The 20,874-nt window shown below is 53.0% G+C and overlaps 2 protein-coding genes across 26 annotated transcripts in view; both read left to right on the top strand.

Moving 5' to 3' along the window:
- Nucleotides 1-2,655, top strand: part of GDPD5 (glycerophosphodiester phosphodiesterase domain containing 5) — a 107,317-nt gene extending 104,662 nt beyond the window's left edge. For all 25 annotated transcript variants that reach the window (XM_064288711.1, XM_064288710.1, XM_023538929.2 and 22 more), the window contains one exon: nt 1,797-2,655. In XM_064288711.1, the coding sequence (XP_064144781.1) occupies nt 1,797-1,945 (149 nt within the window). In that variant the 3' untranslated portion in view covers nt 1,946-2,655. The remainder of the gene's footprint in view (nt 1-1,796) is intronic.
- Nucleotides 2,656-8,289: 5,634 nt separating this feature from the next.
- Nucleotides 8,290-20,873, top strand: KLHL35 (kelch like family member 35). The gene is made up of 6 exons (XM_010599577.2): nt 8,290-9,870; nt 11,067-11,251; nt 13,059-13,177; nt 13,981-14,169; nt 16,198-16,386; nt 17,255-20,873. The coding sequence occupies exons 1-6, from the start codon at nt 8,993-8,995 to the stop codon at nt 17,441-17,443; spliced, it is 1,749 nt and encodes a 582-aa protein (XP_010597879.2). The 5' UTR covers nt 8,290-8,992; the 3' UTR covers nt 17,444-20,873.
- The last annotated feature ends 1 nt before the right edge of the window (nt 20,874 follows it).

Genomic DNA, 20,874 nt, shown 5'->3' with positions numbered 1-20,874 from the left:
CCACCAGAGCTCCTCACAAGGTGGCAACCTAGTTGAAATGTGGAGGACGAACAGCAAGTACCTGGGATGTGGGTTTAAGGTGAGGGCTGGGCCAGCAGAGGGAAGGGAAGGCGTTCCAGGCGAGAACAGCATGTGTTCAGAGGTGGCAAGGGAGAACTGCTTTGCTCGACTCAAGAGCTAAGTACTATCATCCCACATGGCCTAAGGGGAGGCCTCTGGTTGGCTCAGTCTGAGATGAACACCAGGAGAGGTGGGCCTCAGGTGTACTGGTCAGAAGCCTGGACTTTATTCTGAAAGCAGAAGAGGGTCGTGGGCAGATTTTCCTTTGAGCACTTTTACAGCAGGGTAGGGGGTAGACTAGAGGGGGAAAGTAAAGGGAAAAAAATAACTAATTCAGGTGAAAGGTGTGACCGTGGAGACAGAGAGGAGGAGAGATCCCAGAGAGATTTAAGAGCCAGATGCACCTGGATCACATCCCAGCTCTGTCCCCGACTAGCTGTGTGAACCTGAGCACACTATCCAACCTCCCTCAGCATCAGACTCCTCATCTGTTCAATGGCTCATGCTCACCTCACAGGGCATTTGTGAGGGCCAACACCCTGCCTGGCCCAAAGTGGGTGCTTGGTGAGCACTGGGTGAATGAACAAGGGTCCAGTTGGGGTGATACTGATTTTGAACAGGGCTGATTCCAAGGATTATGTGAACATCCACTCATTCATTCATCCTTTATTAATTCATTCAACGGATATATGCCAGGTACTATTCTAGGTGCTTCAGAGACAGATTCTTACCCACTGAGGTGCTTATAGTCTTCTTCCCTACCTCAGATTTTCTTTTGGGCAGCTTCCCTGACCCCAGGCTGGATTGCAGCGCCTCCCTGGCTGTCCCACAGCCCTCTGAGCCTCTCTCTAATGTCGCTCTGGTCACAGTGGGGAACTCTTGGGTCACATCTGGGTCCCCTGTGCCTACACTGTGCCTCACACAGAGAAGTCAGGACAGGCAGGTAGGATGAATGGAAGGTAGGAGGCTAGCCCCTGTGCCTGGAAGGTTCTGCCCATCTCCAGACCCCCTACCTGTTCTGGAAGTGCCAGGCCCAAGGGTTCAGCCACAGTCCTCACCCCGTTGTCACCCTAGGTTGGGAGGTCTTCTCCAGAGACCCTCACCCCCACCAAGGGTGGGCTCGGCCTTACTCAGCACATCTCTGCCAGGTGTCTGCTGTGGGCCCAGTGCTATATGGACATTGGAGACCAGATGCCCAGACTCCACCCTTGCCCTAGACGTGCTCCTGTCAGTGGGACCCACAGACAGTGACTGTACAGAATGTGGTCAGGGCTGGGCAAAGGAGGCAAGGGATGGGGTGGCCATGAGAAGGCCCCATCCCAGCTTGAGGGTCTCAGAGGAGGCTTTCAGAAGGCTGAAATAACAGAGATGAGAAGAATTTAAGATTTAGAATTTCGGTTTGAAGAAAACGAGGTATTCATGGGGATGTCACTCCCAGCAGAGAGGCTGGTAGGTGCAAAGGCCCTGAGGAGAGTGAACACATGGGTGTGAAGTTCAGGAGGGTGCAGATGGTTTCCTGTGGCTGTAGGTGGAGCTCCAGGAAAGATTGGACTGAGGAGAGGCCGGAGGGTTGAGCAGAGATCAAGGAGGGCCTTGTGTACCAGGCTCAGTACCAGGCTGGAACCCAGTGGCTCCACTAGCCTCCAAGTGCCTGACTAGGATTTGTTGCAGTCCGCCTTCCCACCCCATCCTCTCTCCTCCCCCTACTCACATTCTGCCTCCCTCTGGCCCTACAGAGATCAGCGATGGCGTGGAGGTCTCTGATGAGCTCTCCGTGTGTTCAGACAACAGTTATGACACTTATGCCAACAGCGCCAGCACTCCTGTGGCTCCCCGAGGGGGCCGCAGCCACGCCAAGACCCTTACAGACAGGAGTGGGCATTAGCTGAAGACCTGCCTGTCCTAAGTCCTAGCCTGTACATAAAGGAGAAACCAGGGGAGCCCAGGAGGGCCAGCAGAAATGTATCTGGACTTAGAGTGCCCTGAGAGGTGGCCCCACAGCCTCCTCATCGGCTCCAACCCCTGGTCAGCCATGGACTCTCTTGGAGGAGGCTACCTTCATCCCTGAGGCCCAGCTGGGCCAGGACTCCAGCTTCTCAGATGCCCCTGCAGGCCTGGGGCTGCTGGAAGTGTGGGTCCTGGGGCCTGGTCCTTCTCCTGAGGTCTTCCTTGGCATCCTGACCTAGAAGCCTTGATGGGTCACTGGCCCATGCCATGCCCTCTGTGGCAAGAGATGATGTAGAAGCCCAGGTGCGCCTGCATGTGTCCGTGCTCCTGTCTGCACCGTGAGGGTCCGTCCCGACTTCTCCGTTCTTATCCTGCCTAGAGGGCCAGGGCTGAGCCTTTGCCTCCAGCCCTTCTGTTCTTTACGTCATTCTCAAAGCACAAGGAGGTCCGGCCCAGGAGGAAAGCCTGCTGCAGTGGTGGAGACATGCCCCCTCCATGACCAGCCTCCCACACCACTGGCCCTGCCCCAGGAGAAAGCCTGAGCCATGCCCCCCAGGAGCAGCTGGAGACAGCCAGAAGAGCAGACTCCTGGCTGCTGGATCCCATGCCCAGTGTCCATCAGGCCCCTGCAAACACAGCAGCCCTGAAGCCCAGGGGTCCCACAGACTGACATAATATCAGAAGGTTCCCGTGTCCATGACCACAGGGCAGGGCCACCTGGGAAAAGTGCTCTGGGCATGGTCAAAGGTGGTGGTGAGGAGGCCTGCAATGGCAGGGCCTGAAGGGCTGTGGCCAGGAAGATTAAAGCTGCCATCTTGACATGTGTCCTCTCTTTCTGAGGTGTCAGCAGGAGGGTGGGACAGAGCATGCTGGGTTTGGGGTTCAGTCTGGCCCCAAAATGTGAGAAGGAACCATTCTCAGAAATCGATGGGAGAATGGCAGGGAGATGCTGGCAGAACCCCTATCCTGCATCCACCATGGTGCTGGGACTCCTTAATCACCCTGGGGTTGGGAACCAGTACCCCTATATTGTGCTTGGAGAGGTAAAGTAACTGTCCAAGGCCACAGAGCTTAGACTGGCAGAGCCAGAATCTCACCAGGCTCTGGCTCCAAAGTGTATGCATGCCATCTGTGGCCAGTCAGAAATTGTACAGGTAGATGGGGAGGGGTCCTGGGTCTGGGGTAGGGCTGCGAGTGGGACTAGCAGGTCCCCTCATGGCCACATGGAAGAATTCGGAGCCTCTCCCCACTGCCCACCACCATCCCCCCCTCCCCCACCTGTGGTAGGACAAGCCCTCTGACAGGAGATGCCTCTTCCCCCAGGAGATAGTGAGAAGGCCCACCCCCATACCCAGCACAGTGGGGACACCTGGTCTGAAAGCCAAAATAACAGCCCTTGGGACCACAGATGTCCCTTCCTGTCTTTGAGCCCTTTCTGTACAGACAGAAAGGTGCTCAAATCCCTTCATGGGAAGGGGTCAGTGGTAGGCAGGCAGGCCTGGAGCTCCAGTCTTTGTCCTAAGAGTCTGTCTGGTCTTGGGCTGGTCCTAAGGGAAATGTAGGAGGCTGAACTCCAGCTCCAGCCTGTGTTAAGTAAACCTGGTCCTTCCTGGCAGCCAAGCAATGGGTGTCTCCTCCAAATAGGGGTCTTCTGGATAGTATTCTTGGGATCTGAGAGATTCTAGCACCTTCTTAGAGGAAAGGAAAAGAGGTTTCTCCTAAATTTTGGCACCAAGGCTCAGCCATGTACATTAACCTCTGGGGCTGCCCCTCAGGGAATGATGAGGGAGCATTCTCCTATCCCCCGCCTCCCCAGGTGAAATTCTGGCAAACGCTTCCCTTCCCATCTCTCCCTAGACACAAGGGAGTGTCAGTGGAATCCAGAACTGGTGGGTCAGGGTTGGAGGGCATTGCCCTACCCATAATACCCCAATAGTGTCTTCTGTAGCTTCTGGCAGGCCCACCCAGGAAAGTGAATTTGACCTTTTACGTCGGCTCCTCCCTGTTTGGTCAGCACCCCCCCTCCCCCACCAGCACACTGGCCAGGGTGTTTCAGGTTCCTGGCCACACTTGGGCAATTTGAGTCATCCTGGAGTCTTCAGGAGGTCAGAATGGAATGGGGGTGGAGGGGCTGGGAGTTGTGGGTAGAATAGGCATCATCCTTCTGTCACCAGGGCCCTGCACTGCACCATCCACTCCCCAGTCCACAACTGCCTCACCCCAAACAATGAACATCTAATGGAGGCCTCCCCTACACCCCCTGCTGGACAGAAACCTAGGCCTGTCTCCATCCTCAGCTGAGCCCTCCGCCTGGGGTCAACCCTGGTTCCTCTCCCTTAATCTGAGGGGTTACTACAAACTCCACCTTCCTGGTGCCCTCCCCGCCTCCTCCCTTTGCCTGTGGAGGGTGGCCTCACTGCCCACTTCACAGAGAAATAGTAGATGGTCCCCTCCACCTCTGCTGCCACCTGCAAACTCACTGCACCTCTCCTTCCTTCCTCCCCTCAGACCTCAGAAGGTAGGGTCTCCTCCTCCAGGGTCCCTGCCTAGACCCTCAGCTCCTCTTTCCCAGGTACAGATAGAAAGGTGCTCAAATCCTTTAACAGACAGTAAAACATCAAATCCTTTGGTGGTGGGGGAGGGGATGACACCATTCCCTAGAGCAGGGTCCCTGGAATACAATCTCCAGCCAGGCCTCGGTACCTAACTCAGCCAGCATCACAGTGACCCATCCCCTAATCATGGCCCTTCCACAAACGGCCTGCCTGAGCCTGGCCCCGGGTGGGGCCGTACAGCACCCGGCCCCAGTGAGGGTGACTCCATGTCTCACATCACTTTCACTCACAAACCCTCTTTTGAGTGTCACAGCAACCCAATAAAACAGGCACAGCAGGAATCACGATTATCCCTCCTGAGATGAGGGGCCTGGGGCCAGGGGGTGGGCAGTGATCTGCTCAGGGTCACACAGCAACTTAGGGCAGGACCAGGACCAAGCCCCAGGTGCCCCATTTGAGCTCTTGTCAAGGCAACTGCCTCCCCAACTGGCTACCATCTTCCACGAGGGCAAGTCCCTTCACCTACCCCATAGAAGTCAGGCCCTGCGGCACCCCTCAGAGGCAGCAAATGACCCAGTGCCAGCCTGTGGAAGCCAGACTGGTCCAGAGCTGTGGCGTTCTGCCCTCCACCCTGCCCTGGCCACCCAGGACCACCACACCCTGCCCCACTGTGCTCACTCCAAGGGCCATGCCTCGTTGAGGGGGGCAGTGAAAACCCCCTCAACTCAGACCACACAGTATCACACAGACACCGGTCCTTGTACTCACATAGTCCACAAGACAGACACTTGTGATACACACAGTCCACACAGACACAGATGCCTGTCACACCCAGAAATGAGCAATCACATAGAGACACAAGACAGGGATACACAGCCAGACACACAGAGTCCCACAATTACATGTCTGCTGTTACGCAGAAACAGAAGTGGAACAGAGTCACACAGAAGCTGAAAGATGGAAACAGATCGGTAAGCTGTGGCAGTCACATTCTTAGTCACATCTGAGCCACACAGTCACACATCCACATATACCCCAATGCTACACAGTCACTATGTTCCTTGCACTCCCACAGTGGAACACCTGCATGCTCACAATCACACGATTATGAAGTCTACAGGGGGCAAGCACCGCCCATACACACACTCACACACCTGTGCATCATTCAGGGGCACAGCCAGGACCAGGTCACCCCCAATCCCAGTCATGCAATCAATCCCATTCTTAGTCCCACTCCCTCCCTCCCTCTCTCCGGGGTTGGTCCTTGAGGGGAACAAAAGCCCAGCGTCCCCCTCCTCCCCTCCCCCCCACTTCTCCCCTCCTCTCTCCCCTGGTGTCCAGCCCCTTTGTCCTCCCACAGCTGAGCCAGATCAGGAGTGTGGGCAGAGCGGCAGGGACATTGGAGCCAGGGCTCCAGGGGTGCAGGTTGCAGGCACTGACAGGAGTGACCTCAGTGCACAAGCAGCAGCTGCAGCGGAGCACCTGGGAGAGGGCGTGGCCAGGTAAGAATCTTGGGCATCCGGGGCGGGGCTCTGGGGGGCTGGACAGCCCTGGCTGCGTGGTATTCACAAGCCTAAAAGGATTTTTGTGTGAGTGGGCGTGTAAGTGTCAAAAAGAAACAAATTGTTGTTTAAGTCAACTCCTAGGGGCTGTGTTCCCGAGTCTGAGTTCAGACCCTTGGCTTGGGGTGCCTCTCTCAGTCCTCTCAGCTGGGATGGGAGAATGCTGGAGAGAGCCCTGTCCGGGGAATCCCTGCTTTCCGTGTTCCAAGTGGGTGTTCACCAGCCCTTAGAATGGGAAACTGGGTCTCATGTCTCCGTGTGTGCACAGCACCCCGCGCAGTAGACAACAGTAGAATGAATGAGGAAGTGCCCACACAGCCCCTGAAGGGCTCAAGCCCTCCCCCTAGGCAGCTCCTTGACTCCTCCTGCTGTAGTACATCTCTGCAGGGAGAAGTCCCTCCTTACGTTGATGAGACCTGCCCACTTGGGTTTCAGTTCAGTGTGGCTGCCTTCTTGGCTGGCTGAGAACAGTCAGACTCGGTACAGTGCCCTGGTCACCTATCTTGCCTCCCTAGCTGGTCCTGGGCTGCTCCTCAGGACACACCCCCACCCCCCTGGCATGTATGACAAAGTGGCTGGGCAGGCAGAGCCAGGAGCCAGATGGGATCATGGCCCAGCCCATGGGCAAAGTAGCTAACGTCCTCAGAGTCCCGCCCACTGGGGAGTTCATCTCCATGCAATGTGCAAGCAGGGGACTCACTGCCCAGGATGACCCAGGCATGAGCCCTGAAAGCCAGGCTGACACAGGATAGGATCCAATCCCCAGGGCAGAGCAGCTGGGATCAGGTGGAGGGAGGAGAGGCAAGAGGCAGAGGGCAGAGCTGCTGCGCTCCCGCTGAATAAGGGGCCATGTAAAGGAGTGAGTTTCCTGTCACTGGAGGTGTGCAAACAGAGGCTGTACGTCTATAACAGCCAAATCATAATCAGCATGGGTATGGCCCTTCAGTTTGTAGAATGCTTTCACAAACACCTATCCTTTGGCCTTCACAGCAAACCTCTGAAAAGCAGCCTCCCTTTCTGCGCTTGTTTCCTCATGACAAACTTAAAACAAAAAAAGGGTCTAAAGGAACTGCTCAGGGTTGTGTGAGAGTCAAAGGAAATTATATATATAAAAGCAACTAGCACACATGGTATGCTCCATTCCTTTTGAGTAAAAACAATACAAAGAAATATTTATTGAATTTATACTATGTCGGGTTGGGGTTTTTACCTAGCGCTTTCCATTTAATAGTTACAGCAACCCTTTAAGGGAGGCTTTACGATCCACATTTTATAAATGAGGAAACCGAAGCCTGGTGCAGGAGGTGACCTGGCTTAGGTCACACAGTGAATCAGTGGTAGAGGCAGGATTAAGAACCCAGGTCTGTCTTAGAGCTGAACTCTTTCTACTTCCTTGAGAACACTAAGAGAGCTGATACTAGAGAGAACGCCTACCTCCCTCAGCCCGGGCTGTAACCTCACGCCTTCCCTCCCTCTGGGCCTCTGCAGAGGCTGTTCTTTTTGCTGCAGACGTTCCCCCTCTACTCCTTTCCCTTCACCTGGCTATTTCTACCCATCCCTCTAGTCTCAGTTTAAAGGTCCCCTCTCAGTTATTTTTTTCCTCACTCCCCACTGGCTCTCTGTGGGGTTACCTGAATCCCTTGACCAAAGGCTATAGGTCCTGTCAGAATTCCCTATACAAGAATTTTGTCCAGGTTCCAGTAGCCTCCCCCGCCTTCCTTCAGACCTTGGGGTCTGCAAAAACAGCATGGGGGCAAAGTCTGACCTCCTCTAACTTCACAAGGGGACTGGAGAATCAAGATCAACCGCCCAAGGCTGATTCCTATGAGACAGAGGTCAGACAAGCCTCCTCTCTCCGGCACTCTCTACTTCTCTGCTGGGTTCGATAATTCATTGCAATGGCCACACAGAACTCACAGACCATCATAGGGTTTATTAGGGAAGTAACAGTTACAATTCAGCCTCAGGAACACTCAGGATACAATTTTTCCATCAGGACAGCCTCTTAGTGCTTGCAAGGATGCCTCGTCCTGGCCCTAGGCCTCTGCATAAAGGCTGTCAGCTTTCCTTCTGCATGGGCAGGGAAGCCCACCATGCCATCTCCTGCTGTCGGGTCTTGCTGCCTTCAGTGTTACATCTCTCTCTCATTCCAGAAGCTTCTCAGAACAGGGATTCCTGGGTCCAAAGGGCATGCTGGCTCCTGGCTGTTTTTCCTTGGTGGTGGTGGGATCATTCCTTTCCTGGCTCTGGGGTGGCTTATTTCAAGTCCAGCGGGATAGCAAAACTGAACAATCCCTTTGGTGCCCTACAATTACCCTATGTGCACAGTCCTACCCAATCACCTGGGTGGGAATTACAAGACCATGGGGAGAAAGGCCACACAAAAGCAGTCAGTCCCTTCCACCACCGGCCTTAAGGCTCCCTGTTGCTAGGGTACGGCTCTATTCCTTGATAGAGTCTCTAAACACTGCCTATGCTTTTGTAAATCGTTCCTTTATTTGACTCTCCTCAAATTACCCTCGTTGAGAGCGAGCCATCTGTTTCCTGCCCATATGGACAGAAAAAGCTTAGTGAGTCTGAAGAACAGAAACGGCAGTATGGCTGAAGTGGATAAGCAAGGGAGAGAGTAGTACAGTTGAGAAGAGAGGGGCCTGCCCTTTAGGTAGGCCGTGGCTAGATCACTGTGGATGGAAAGATTAGTTGAATGAGCGAAAACACACACGTATGTGTGCATGCGTGCATGAATGAGTAAACGAGTGGACAAACCAAGGAATGAATGAAGTGTGTGGTAAGCTGGGCCTCTTGCCCCCCAACAGAGTAACAGCCAGGTAGACTTCCCAACGCGATTTGTGTTCTCTACCTGGCAGGATGCTGGAGGCCTCCAAGCAGGAGGAGTCGGAGCTGAGCTCTGAGGCGCCGTGCACGGGGGCCTGCCACGCGCAGCGCGTCCTGCAGACCCTCAACGCGTACAGGCGGAGCGGCACCCTCACCGACGTGGTGCTGCGCGCTGGCGGCCGCGACTTCCCGTGCCACCGTGCCGCACTCAGCGCGGGGAGCGCCTACTTCCGCAGCCTGTTTGCTGCCGGTCGGCCGCAGCGCTGCCTGGCTGTGGTGCCGGTGGCGCCCGAGGGGCCGGGTGCGGGGCTCGCCGAGGCGGCCACGGCCGCAGCGATGGCCGTGGTACTCGATTACGTGTACGGCGCGGGTGTGCGGCTGTGCGCCGAGGACCAGGCAGCCGCAGTGCTGGCGCTGGCCGAGCGGCTGGGTGTGGCGGGTCTGCGCGAGGCCTGCGCGCGCTTCCTCGAGGGCCGCCTGCGCGCCGCCAACAGTCTGGCGCTGCGCCGCGTGGCCGCCGCCTTCTCGCTTGCCTCGCTGGCCGAGCGCTGCGGCCGCGTGCTGCGCCAGGCCTTCGCCGAGGTGGCGCACCACGCCGACTTCCTGGAGCTGGCAGCCGACGAGGTGGCAGCGTTGCTGGCCGACCCGGCACTGGGCGTGGCCCGAGAGGAGGCCGTATTCGAGGCGGCCATGCGCTGGGTGCGCCACGACGCACCGGCCCGCCGGGGACAGCTGCGGCGCCTACTGGAGCACGTGCGCCTGCCGCTGCTGGCTCCTGCCTACTTCTTGGAGAAGGTGGAGGCGGACGAGCTGCTGCAGGCGTGTGGCGAGTGCCGCCCATTGCTGCTCGAGGCCCGCGCCTGCTTCATCCTGGGCCGGGAGGTCGGTGCGCTGCGAACCCGGCCGCGGAGGTATGGCCTGCCGCCCCATTGCCTCCCGCCCACTGTGATTCCCGCCTCCTTCAACCACTCATTCCTTCATCATCCCCTCATTCAGGCACGCAGTCGTGCCTCTTGAATGAGACTCAGTCCTTCATTCAACAAACACTTCGTAGGCTTATGCTGGAATTCTGCCCTTGAAGAATTAACAATTCAGTGGAGAGATACAGGGGTCCCACACCTTGCCCACCCATTCACTCCCACATTCGCCTATTCATTCCGTCGTACTGAGTCTTTATTCTGTGCCAGTTCCTATGCTGAGCACCGGGACTGGGGAGTGGTTTGAAAACACTCTGCCCTCTGGGAGATGACAAAAGGATATAAATAAGCAAGTGCGGGGGAGGGGAGATGAAGTGACCTAATCCCACCCCTGGAATGCCAGACCAGGAGACTGGGTGGAGTAGTCCAAGACCAGCCATCAATCCTTGGGGACCCCTCTCACTTAACACTCTATTTCCAACATTAAGTGCAGGGCCTGGTACAAAGATGCTCAGTATCTGCTGAATGAATTAGGAAACAAGTGGGTAATGCGTTTGGAAATTACGGTGGGCTCAGAAGCCTCCCGGGTCAGTGGGAGGGAAAAAAGGGATGGAAGGGTCAGTGGCCTGATTCAGTGGAATCAGCGATTAAGGGTTGGGTTTAGAGATCGTTATAGGGGAGAGGCAGTCGGGGATGGAGGTCAGAAAAGGGTGAGGAAGAGAGGGGGTTAGAATCAGACAAATCTGGGCTTGAACTCAGCTCTGTCACTTACTGGCTGCATGATTTAGGGCAAACCAAAATCTTTCGAACCTCAGCTTTCTCTGTAAAAAGGTAATTCCTACCTAATGGAACTGTCATCAGGGTTATAGGGTCGCTATGAGTCGGGACAGACTCAAAGGCAATGTTTATTTTTTTAAGGGTTAAAGGAGATGATTTTTCTGGGTAAGGCTAAGGGCTGTGTAAAGATTATTTTCCCATACCTTAGCGGTCAGTAGGATGGGGTGAGGATTAGTGACCCTCTTCCCATCAATAGCCAAAGGGAAGGTTGGAAGTGACGGAGTCCAGCACAGGGATCCTCAGAAGGGCATGAAAGGGCAGCAGGACCATACGGTGTGGTCCGCCAGGGCGCCAAGAGGGGATGAAACTTGGGTGCGGGTCAGTGGGCATTGTTGGGCTTATCCCCACGCCAGATTCATGGACCTAGCGGAAGTGATCGTAGTCATCGGCGGCTGTGACCGCAAGGGGCTTCTGAGGCTGCCCTTCGCCGACGCCTACCACCCAGAGAGCCGGCGCTGGACCCCACTGCCCAGCCTGCCGGGCTACACGCGCTCAGAGTTCGCCGCCTGCGCCCTCCGCAACGACGTCTACGTTTCCGGTGAGGGCGGGGCCCGCAGCAAAGTTACACGGGATTGGCTCATCGCCTCCCGCACACCCGCCCACACCTGTTCTTCCCTTCAAACGAGGGCGGTATTTTTCCTGATACCCTACATTTATTGGCTATAGTGGTATGTAGTCCAGCAAAGCCAATCACCGATGTGACTCAGCCCTTTATTCCGGCAACGTTAGCTTCCATTCTTGTTAGTATTAATAATCACTTCTCTTTGTGTAGCCCACTACATGCTGGACATTATGCTAAGCAGTTTGCATTCTTTATCTCTTTTTTAATCCCCCTAAATTTTTTTTTTAATGAAGTACAGATTATTATCCCCATTTTACTGATGAGAAGACAAGTTCAAAAAATTAAGAATTTCTCTTTTGTCTCAAAAATTGCAAAGGTAGAATGAGAACACAGATCTGTTTGATGTGCACTCCCTGAGATTCAGACTCTGGAGACTCAGAGATGTATAAGGCACAGTCCCTGCACCCCTGGGGTGCCCAAGTTAGAGGAGAGACACAGACTCGATTTATCACCAGGCCGAATGTGACCAGAGCTCTCAGAGTCCCCAAGTGATCCGGAAGCACAGGGAAGGGGCAGTTAGGTCCTACTCAGGCAATCTGGCCCAGCTTCACAGAAGGGATGACTTTAGTTGCCCTTGAGGGGAAACTTGGAGGGAACAGCATAGACAAAGGCATGAAGGCAGGAATGTGCAGAAAGGATCCCTGGATCCCTGGCACTGGAGGCTCTGAAGCACAGGTTGAGTACATCTGGGAGAGAAGGGGAGGCTAGTGTAGTTGAAGCAGGGAAGGGGACTAGAATCGGATCCCGGAAGCCTTGACAGCTGGCCTTGGAAACTGCATTTGATGTAGTGGGGTATGGAGTGCTAAGGAGTAGGAGAATGAGCCCGGGAGGCCTCAGAGGCCATCACCACTGAACAACTTATCCAAGGCCACTGATGGCCTCTGAATCGCATGGGCGGAGGGGGGGGGGCTCCATTGTACACCACTGAGAATACACAGACTCAGGGGCTATACACAGATGTGGCTCATGTCATGGGCTCAGGCCGAGGAGTCATGGATTGTTGTTTGGGCCGCCTGCTCCTGAGAGGTGAGCCCTGGTCAGGAACCCTAGGGTGGCCAGGCAGCCTGGCCCCACAGGTGGGTTGGGTCCTTTACCATTAAACCAATTTGGGGCTTGGGGGACAGAAGCTCTGGTTCTAGTCCTTACTCTTGTAGTCTTTGGCAAGCCATTCCTAGCCTCTGAGTCTCCTGTCTATAAACTAAAAGTATAATAATCCCAACACTTCATGGGGGAACGGGAACAGAAATGAAATCAAGAATGTGAAGGCAGAAGTGAGGGGGGATTATATCAGGTCACCCTCCATCCCTTACGCCTTCAAATTCAGGTGGCTCTGCTTTCCTTCTGACCCCAGTACATTCCTGACTCTTGTCTTAGGCAGCCCATGCACTCTTTCCTTTAGTAGAGTTGTAAGTGCCCACGTCTTTGCTGCCCTGAGCACAGAGCCTGACACAACACCACAAATTACCAGGTGAAGATCAGCTCCTAATTTCTGAATCCATCAGGGCTTTCCCTCAAGACCCCCTGCCTATCGTCCTAACCTAGATCTTTCTACCACTTATTCAAAGTACACTCTTGGGCTCAGAGTCACACTGGCCCAGGAGGAAGCCCTTCTTGCTGTCTACCCTTAACCCCTTCTCTGGATCCTCGGGCCCATGTTTCTAGCTCTTTGGGGGGTTGGGGCTAGCAAGAGAGCGTGGGAGCAAAGCTGCCTTTCTCTCCCTAGGAGGCCACATCAACAGCCGTGATGTGTGGATGTTTAGCTCCCATCTGCACACCTGGATCAAGGTGGCCTCACTGCACAAGGGCAGGTGGAGGCACAAGATGGCCGTCATTCAAGGCCAGGTAGGGACATTGCAGCTGCTGCCCTGAAGCCCAAGGCACAGAGTTGTGGATGCTGTAGGGGAAGGCCCTCTAAAATCCCCACTTCGTAAGAAGGGATCTGAACCCACAAAAAAGGAAAGGGCCTTGTCCAAGATCATATAATCTAATACTACTACTACTAATGATAATGATAGCAATTACTGTAATAACACAGCCTCGTGGTCAGGGCTGTGAGCTTTGAGGCCAAGCAGAGAGCAGCCTGGGTTTGAATCTTGACTGCCACTTAAGGAAAAAAAAAAAAAAAAAACTGTAAGCAACATCTGGAATCCAGAAATTCAAACAAAAGTGCTTCTTAGAATCAGTTGAGGTGGCAAACCCTTAATAAATGACTAGCTATTATTATTATTTTTTATTATTATTAAACATAAGGAGTCATGGGGGCACAGTGGTTAAAGTGGCCGCTAACTGAAAGTTGTGCGGTTGGAACTCACCAACCGCTCTGTGGGAGAAAACTGTGGCGATCTGCTCCCATAAAGATTTACAGTCTTGGAAACCCGACGCGGAAGTTCTACTCTGTCTCTATAGGGTCGCTATGGGTTGGAATCGACCGGACAGCAGTGGGTTTGGTTTTTTGTTTGAGGGAGGTTCAGTAACTGGGTGGAGATCGCCCAGGTGGTGACAGCGCTCTCAGATCGGCCTCCAGTCTATTTGGACCCTAAGTGAGGTGGGAGGGGGTAGTTTTTCTGAATACAGTGCCTGACGGTGGGGCCGAAACTCGGAAGAGCCCTGACTCCCCACGCCCGCACCCTTGTCCTCTCCCGCAGCTGTTCGTGGTGGGCGGCTTTGACGGCCTGCGGCGCCTGCGCAGCGTGGAGCGCTACGACCCCTTCTCCAACACTTGGGCGGCCGCCGCGCCCCTCCCGGAGGCGGTGAGCTCTGCCGCTGTGGCGCCCTGCGCCGGCCAGCTCTACGTGATCGGGGGCGCGGGCCAGGACGGCGTCAACACCGACAAGGTGGGGAGCCCCCGGGGCAGGCGGAGAGGGCTCTGTAGGCCGCAGGAAATCAGCAGCGCCTACTGTGTGCCAGGCGCAGAGCTGGCACTTATGTGTCCGTGTCCATTTTCTCAGTAAATCTCCTCAACACCCCAGAGGATTTATCCCATATTCCGGGCAAGGAAATGAGTTTAGAGAGATGACTCCAAGGTCCCACAGCGGGTCAGCAGCACAGCTGGACTCCAGTGTTTGGGCTGGTGCCATATGGGCAGGTCTCATAGGTTTTCAAAATCAAGTGAGGGCAGGGGCAGGGCTAGTTGAAATGTTTTTCCTCCATTCAAAAAACAATACAGTCACTATTGGAAGTTTAGAAAAATAGAAAAAAATTACCCATAATCCCACCACCTAAAGATGACTATTAACATTTCGGTGCATTGCCTTCCAGGCTTCCTCTGAATTCATTTTTGCTTTTCTGCTTTGTATTTACATACTTGTGTTCCTACTGTTAGTAAAATTTTGTTTTCTGCTTTTTCTTCTCCACATTTAAGTGTAAGCATTTTCCACATGCTTGGGAACTCTTCATGGCCATCATTTCAATGTCTGTGTAATGCTCCACAGGGAGATAAACCATCGTCTGCTAATCTAATTCTCCATTGTTGGACATTTAGACTTTTGGAAAATAAAAACCAATCTTTGCAGTGGCAGCTCCCTTTGTTCCCTGATGGCCTCACAGGCTGTGGTCCTGGGACCTGGATTTTTCCCAAACCAGGATCCCTCACCCACCTTACCTACTCCCTTGACCCCATTCTTTCAACAGAGCTTCCTGGAGCTGGGTCGGGGAGGCAGCCACATGACCTGCCCCATTGACAGCATTGTTTACAGGCTGTCTTGGGGGTCTCTATCTTAGTCATCTAGTGCTGCTATAACAGAAATACAAGTGGATGGTTTTAACAAAGTGAAATTTATTCTTTCACGGTCTAGTAGGTTACAAGTCCAAATTCAGGGTGTCAGCTACAGGGGAAGGCTTTCTCTCTCTGTCAGCTCTGGAGAAAGGTCCTGTCCTCAATCTTCCCCTGGTTGAGGAGCTTCTCAGGCACAGGGACCCCAAGTCCAAAGGGCACGCTCTGCTCCTGGAGCTGCTTTCTTGGTGGTATGAGGTCCCCAACTCTCTGTTTGCTTCTCTTTCCTCATAAGAGATAAAAGGTGGTGCAGGCCATACCCCAGGGATACTCCCTTTACATTGGATGAGGGAGGTGACCTGAGTCAGGGTGGTGTTACAATCCCACCCTAATCCTCTTAACATAAAATTATAATCACAAAATGGAGGACAACCAGAGAATACTGGGAATCATGATACATATTTTTGGGGGGACATAATTCAACCTATGACAGTCTCCAAGGAAACAGTGAGCAGACAAGTGAGCAGGCAGCTAGATACAGGTTCCAGCCCTGGGAAGTTGTGAAGGGCATCTGGGGCTGGGAGGCCTGTGGACATCTGTAGAAATGCAGGAAAACCTTTGTTGAGGCTTTCATGATCAAAGAACACCAGGAAGAGAGAAGAGGGCTGACTATTTATGAAGCCAGGGAGGCAACTCCATGGGGAGCCTCCTCTGAGGACCCTTGATAGCACTGATGTGGATGGCTCTTCCATCCCTTGGATGAACACCTCTCCAAGCTTGGTATCGTGTACTCATACGGTTAATCTTATGTGAGGCAGACTGTTTTCTCCATGAAAGGAGAGACTGTTCCTGCAGGGGGTACCAGGGAAGGCTTTAAGGAGGCAGTGGCATCTGTGCTAGACCTTGAAAGACGAGGAGGCTTTTGACAAAGGGAGTCCAGGAGCAGAGGATAGAACGTGGAACTAGGCTGAGAGCTCTTGAGGGTGGGAACCATGGGTCTCCTTCACCCTCCCAGACATTAGCTCAGGCCTGTGGGTTCAGACAAATGTGAGGAATGAGCGCCCCTAGCGGCGAAAGATGGGAGGGTGTGTGCAGTAGGGCAGGCTGGGGGAGGAAGCTTCACACCTCTGTTGCTCCCCCCACCCCTCAGGTGCAGTGCTTTGACCCCCAGGAGGACCAGTGGAGCCTGAGGTCACCAGCCCCCTTCTCACAGCGGTGTTTAGAAGCCGTCTCCCTTGAGGACACCATCTATGTGGTGGGGGGCCTCATGAGCAAAATCTTCACCTATGACCCTGGCACAGATGTCTGGGGGGAGGCAGCTGTCCTCCCCAACCCTGTGGTAAGTGGGGGCTCCTGGGCATGGTCCCAGGCACTGGTTCTATGCAGGAAAGTGAAAGGACACTTCTAAGGATCTGGATCTCACAGGTAGTGAGTGAGGCTTATGTCTGACTCCATGCTAGGCAGTTTTACATAATTCTCTGGTTTTGCCCTCACAGTGATTACCAACCTTGCGTTTGTTTCTCAGGTGAGGAGACTGGCCCTAGAAGGGTTGAGCCCTGGTCTAAGGTCACCAGTTAGTCCAGTTAGGGAAGAACCTGGAACCTAGTCCCAAGTGCTGTAATCTTGGATGTGGCATTTAGGCTAAAATGACCAAATGACCGAGGCCTCTCCCCGCCCTGAAGGCCACTAGCTGGTGGACCATTGTTGGGGGCAGGTTGGGGAAGGGACTAGCTGTTTCCCTGCCCCAGTGATGTCGGAAAGGGAAGGCCCAGGCCTGGAAGCTGTTTCCTGCAGCTCTCTGCCTCCCCCACTTTCTGTCCCACTCCTCTGAAACTCCAAAGAGACTAGATAGAGGTATGGTTGGATTGGAAGTCCCTGCCCCTTCTGGCCTTCGGTGATCCTAAGATGGTGGTGGTGATTATCATTATTGTTGTTATTGGATAACTGTTAAGGGAACACTATTCTTCCCATTTTGCAGATGAGGACACGGAGGCCTAAAGAGGCTAAGTGACTTATCTAAGGCCATTCACTTAGTAAGAGGTCAGGCCAAAGCTTGAACTCAGGTCCATCCACTTTCTTGCCTCTCTGCCATCCAAACTGCTTGCTCATATTCTGTGGGTCAAGGTTCTGTTATCTGGCCTGGTTAGCTAGGGACAGAGAGGGCCCCAAGCTGGACTCCATGGGCTGATTGTCTGTCTGTCCATTAGGAGAGCTGCGGTGTGACTGTGTGTGATGGGAAGATCCATATCCTTGGCGGGCGGGATGATCGCGGGGATAGCACCGATAGGGTCTTCACCTTTGACCCCAGCAGTGGCCAAGTGGAGGCCCAGCCGTCCCTACAGCGCTGCACCAGCTCCCACGGCTGCGTCACCATCGTCCAGAGCCTGGGCAGGTGACTCAGACCTGGATGGCCTCAGCCAGGAGGCTGAGTGGAGTGGGGACACAGGGGTACCACTCTGTTCCCCTCATGGTCCCTCCATGTAAATAGCCCTTAATTTATGGCCTCCTTTTCTTACAGAAATAAAACCTCATTCAAAGGTTGGGTCAGTTCCAGCTTGAGCTTGCTCTGCCTTGAGAAGTAATCCCCAGTATCTGCCCCCTGCTTTTACCCTTTACAAAGAAGGCACTTTCATGTATGACTTCATTCACCTTCACAACAGCAGTGTGGGCATTTTAAAAAATTATGAAATGTTTCATACATTCAGAGTTCATATATTTTTGTACAGTTTAAGAATAAAATGAATATCAAATAGAAAACTAAATAGACATATACAGAGGCTCATTAATGAGCGAACACATCTAAGGACTAGGAATAACAGAACTGTGAAACAGTGAGGAAGGAAACCCGAGCTCTGGGGTTCAGACTCTCTAGGGTAACCAACCAGTTGCCATCAAGTCGATTCTGACTCATGGTGACCCCGTGTACGCAAAGTAGAACTGCACTTCTCAGGATTTTCAAGGCTGTGACCTTTTGGAAGCGGATCACCAGGGATGGACTTGAATTGCCAACCTTTGCAGTTAGCAGCTGAGCACTTAAGCATTTGTGCTACCCTGGGACTCCCTTTATAGGGTAAAGGGATTGGAAATAGCTTCCAAACCAGGCTCACTGCTATAAGCCTGGGCCAGAGTAGGACTCCACTCATGTAAGAGGCTGAAACAAAATGGAAAAATAGCTGTGAACCCTGAGCAGCCGTGGGGAGGCTTACAGCAGGCTCAGCATGTGGGCGCCAGAGCCACAGGCCTTTGAGAACCAGGACACTGGGCTCAGGCCTGAGGCCCCAGGACCAGCAACATAAAACTGTGGAAAGGAGGGGTGAGCTCAGAGGAAGAGAGCAGGAACAAAAGATGCCAGAAACAGATCCTGTGAGGCAGAGGCCCAGCGTTCAGGTTCCCTGCCTGTGGCTCTGAGGCCCGCAGGAGCCCACCAGACCCCATCTGCAGGCTCCCCCTCATTTGCACTCAGATTGCCTTTTGAAGAGGAACTATCATCTGCTCCTCATATCTCCCTCTAGCATGGGCTAGCCCCACGCCCCTCTCCATCTTCCAAAGCCCCAGGGCCTTATCTGTGGGGTCTTCCCAGCTGCGGCTGGCCCATCACAGCCCAGCACAAAGGCCCCTGTCCCAGCTGAGCTCCAGCCCAACGATTATCCCAGATTAGGGAACTGTGACCATCTGGGCAAAGCTGATAATGGCAGAAGGAAGAAGGGAGTGGGCAGAAGCCCAGCCCCTCTGGGCCTGCCTGCCCCCATCCCCACTGGTAACACCCAGGACAAAGCAAAGAAGGTGCCGCTGTTGCTTGCCTACCCAGGCAGAAGCCCGACAGGAAAAGGTGGGGTTGAATCCAGGGCAAGCTGTCCCTGAGGAAATGGGCATCTCCTCCGGGCTGGGCACCTTCTGTGTGCCAAGCAGAGTGCCCCATCTCCTGCAGCCTTCCACTCCTGCCACTGTAGCCCTTCTGACCCCACGCTGACCTTTCGTTCGTTCCCCCATGCACTCTTTCATGCATGTGTAGATGCCATTTCCTGCTTTGTCTGCCAGGGCCAAATGACACCCTCCACCCCTGGAGTTGGCCACTCTTCTGTGCCCCTTCCTTATCTGTGCCCCATCACCTGCCATATGGCCAGGACTTTATATGTGACTCCTCTAGTCTTCCCTGACATGCCCACAGGATGCCCTTTGAGGCAGGGAAGTTGTCTGCTACATCTCGGTGTCCCCCAGTGCTTTGCACAAGGCTTCCCCCCGAATACACTAAGAAAAAGTGTCCTGGATTTCTACCTCCTTATACCTGTGAGGAAACCCTGGTGGGTTTGGTTTTGGTTTGGAATACCTGTGAGGTAGGTGCTATTGCCCCTCTTTACAAATAAAGACACAGAGACTCGGAGCTAAGAAGTGACTCGCCAGCATCACCAGCTGGTGAATGGTCCACCTGTCTCCAAAGCTTGCTCTCTCCTCGCTGCCTCACCCAGGCTCTGCTAATCTGATAAAGCTAATCTTGTCCACCGTAGGAAACCCCATCCTGATGTGCTGAGATTGTCCCTGCCATTAGGGGCCTCCAATTTGATTTTATATCCCCGATGAGTGAAGATACAGGAACACAAGCAAAAGGTGACACCATATGTATTCTAATCTCCTAGGACGATTGATTGGCTAGACTGAGAGCACGTATGGAGGGTCCCCCTGCTCCTAGTCCACTGCACTTTTGACAATAGGATGCCTCCTGAATGGGGCTGGGGGAGGAGGTGTCATCATCCGGTGGGCAGACAGACCACATGTCCTGAGCACTGAACCCTGAGCCACCTAGGAATGCCATCCTTTTCCCCCTGAAGACTTACCTCTTGGCATACTATCAGGATCCACTGGACCCAAATTTAGTTTGAGTTTCTTTTTTGAGCAGTTGTAACTATTTGTAAAGATTAATATGTTGTGACTATTGCTCTTTCTTGGAAACCCTGGTGGCATAGTGGTTAAAAGCTACAGCTGCTAACCAAAAGGTCGGCGGTTTGAATCCACCAGGCTCCTTGGAAACCCTGTGGGGCAGTTCTACTGTCCTATAGGGTCACTGAGTCAGAATTGACTCAGCTACAGCCAGTTTGGCTTGTTTATTGCTCTTTCTTAGTGGTCCAAAATGAGAAAATGTACATATTCTTTTGAAAGTATAATAAAGCTCATTCTATTTTGCAGTCATCATATGGACCCATTGTATCCTTTTCTAAATCTAAAGTACATTATGGGATCTTGATGATCTTATTTTTCCTCTATTTTAAGATATTTTGCAATTTATGCTAAAAACTATTTCATATATTTCATCAATCATTCCAAACTATGTGAAACACAACTAAAATAATAAAATGTAATAATAATGGAGTCATCCAGAACGAAGATGCAGTAGTGTGAACAATATATTTCTAAAGACAAAAAGGAAATGTGGTATTTTCATCTAGTTGTCATTCAATAGGAAGGATTTTATCACACACTTTGCACCAAAAACCTGACCATCCTGTTTGGCTACCAGATGGTGTGACAGTATTCTTCCATGAAGCCTGCGCACAATTTACTTGATACAGTTTGTAAATAAAGACGTGCTAAGGGCAGATGTGTATCCAGAGGTGATTAGAAGAAAACAGATGATGTAGAAATGGAAAGAATTCGTTAGACTGGTCATTCTAGTTTGTGTTTATAAACCTAAAATTGTTATGATTATGGAGCAAAGAAAATGGTCCTGCTCTCTTCAACAAAATTATACACCATCAAAGTTTTCAAAAGTATTGTTTTGATGATGCAAGTACAAAAAAAAAATAAGCAGAAGCTAAGCTAGAACGTATTAGAG

Source organism: Loxodonta africana, chromosome 7 (genome assembly GCF_030014295.1).
Source record: "Loxodonta africana isolate mLoxAfr1 chromosome 7, mLoxAfr1.hap2, whole genome shotgun sequence".
NCBI classification, from domain to species: Eukaryota; Metazoa; Chordata; class Mammalia; order Proboscidea; family Elephantidae; genus Loxodonta; species Loxodonta africana.
Note: the sequence above shows the minus strand (reverse complement) of the source record. Positions and strands in the feature narration are given on the sequence as shown.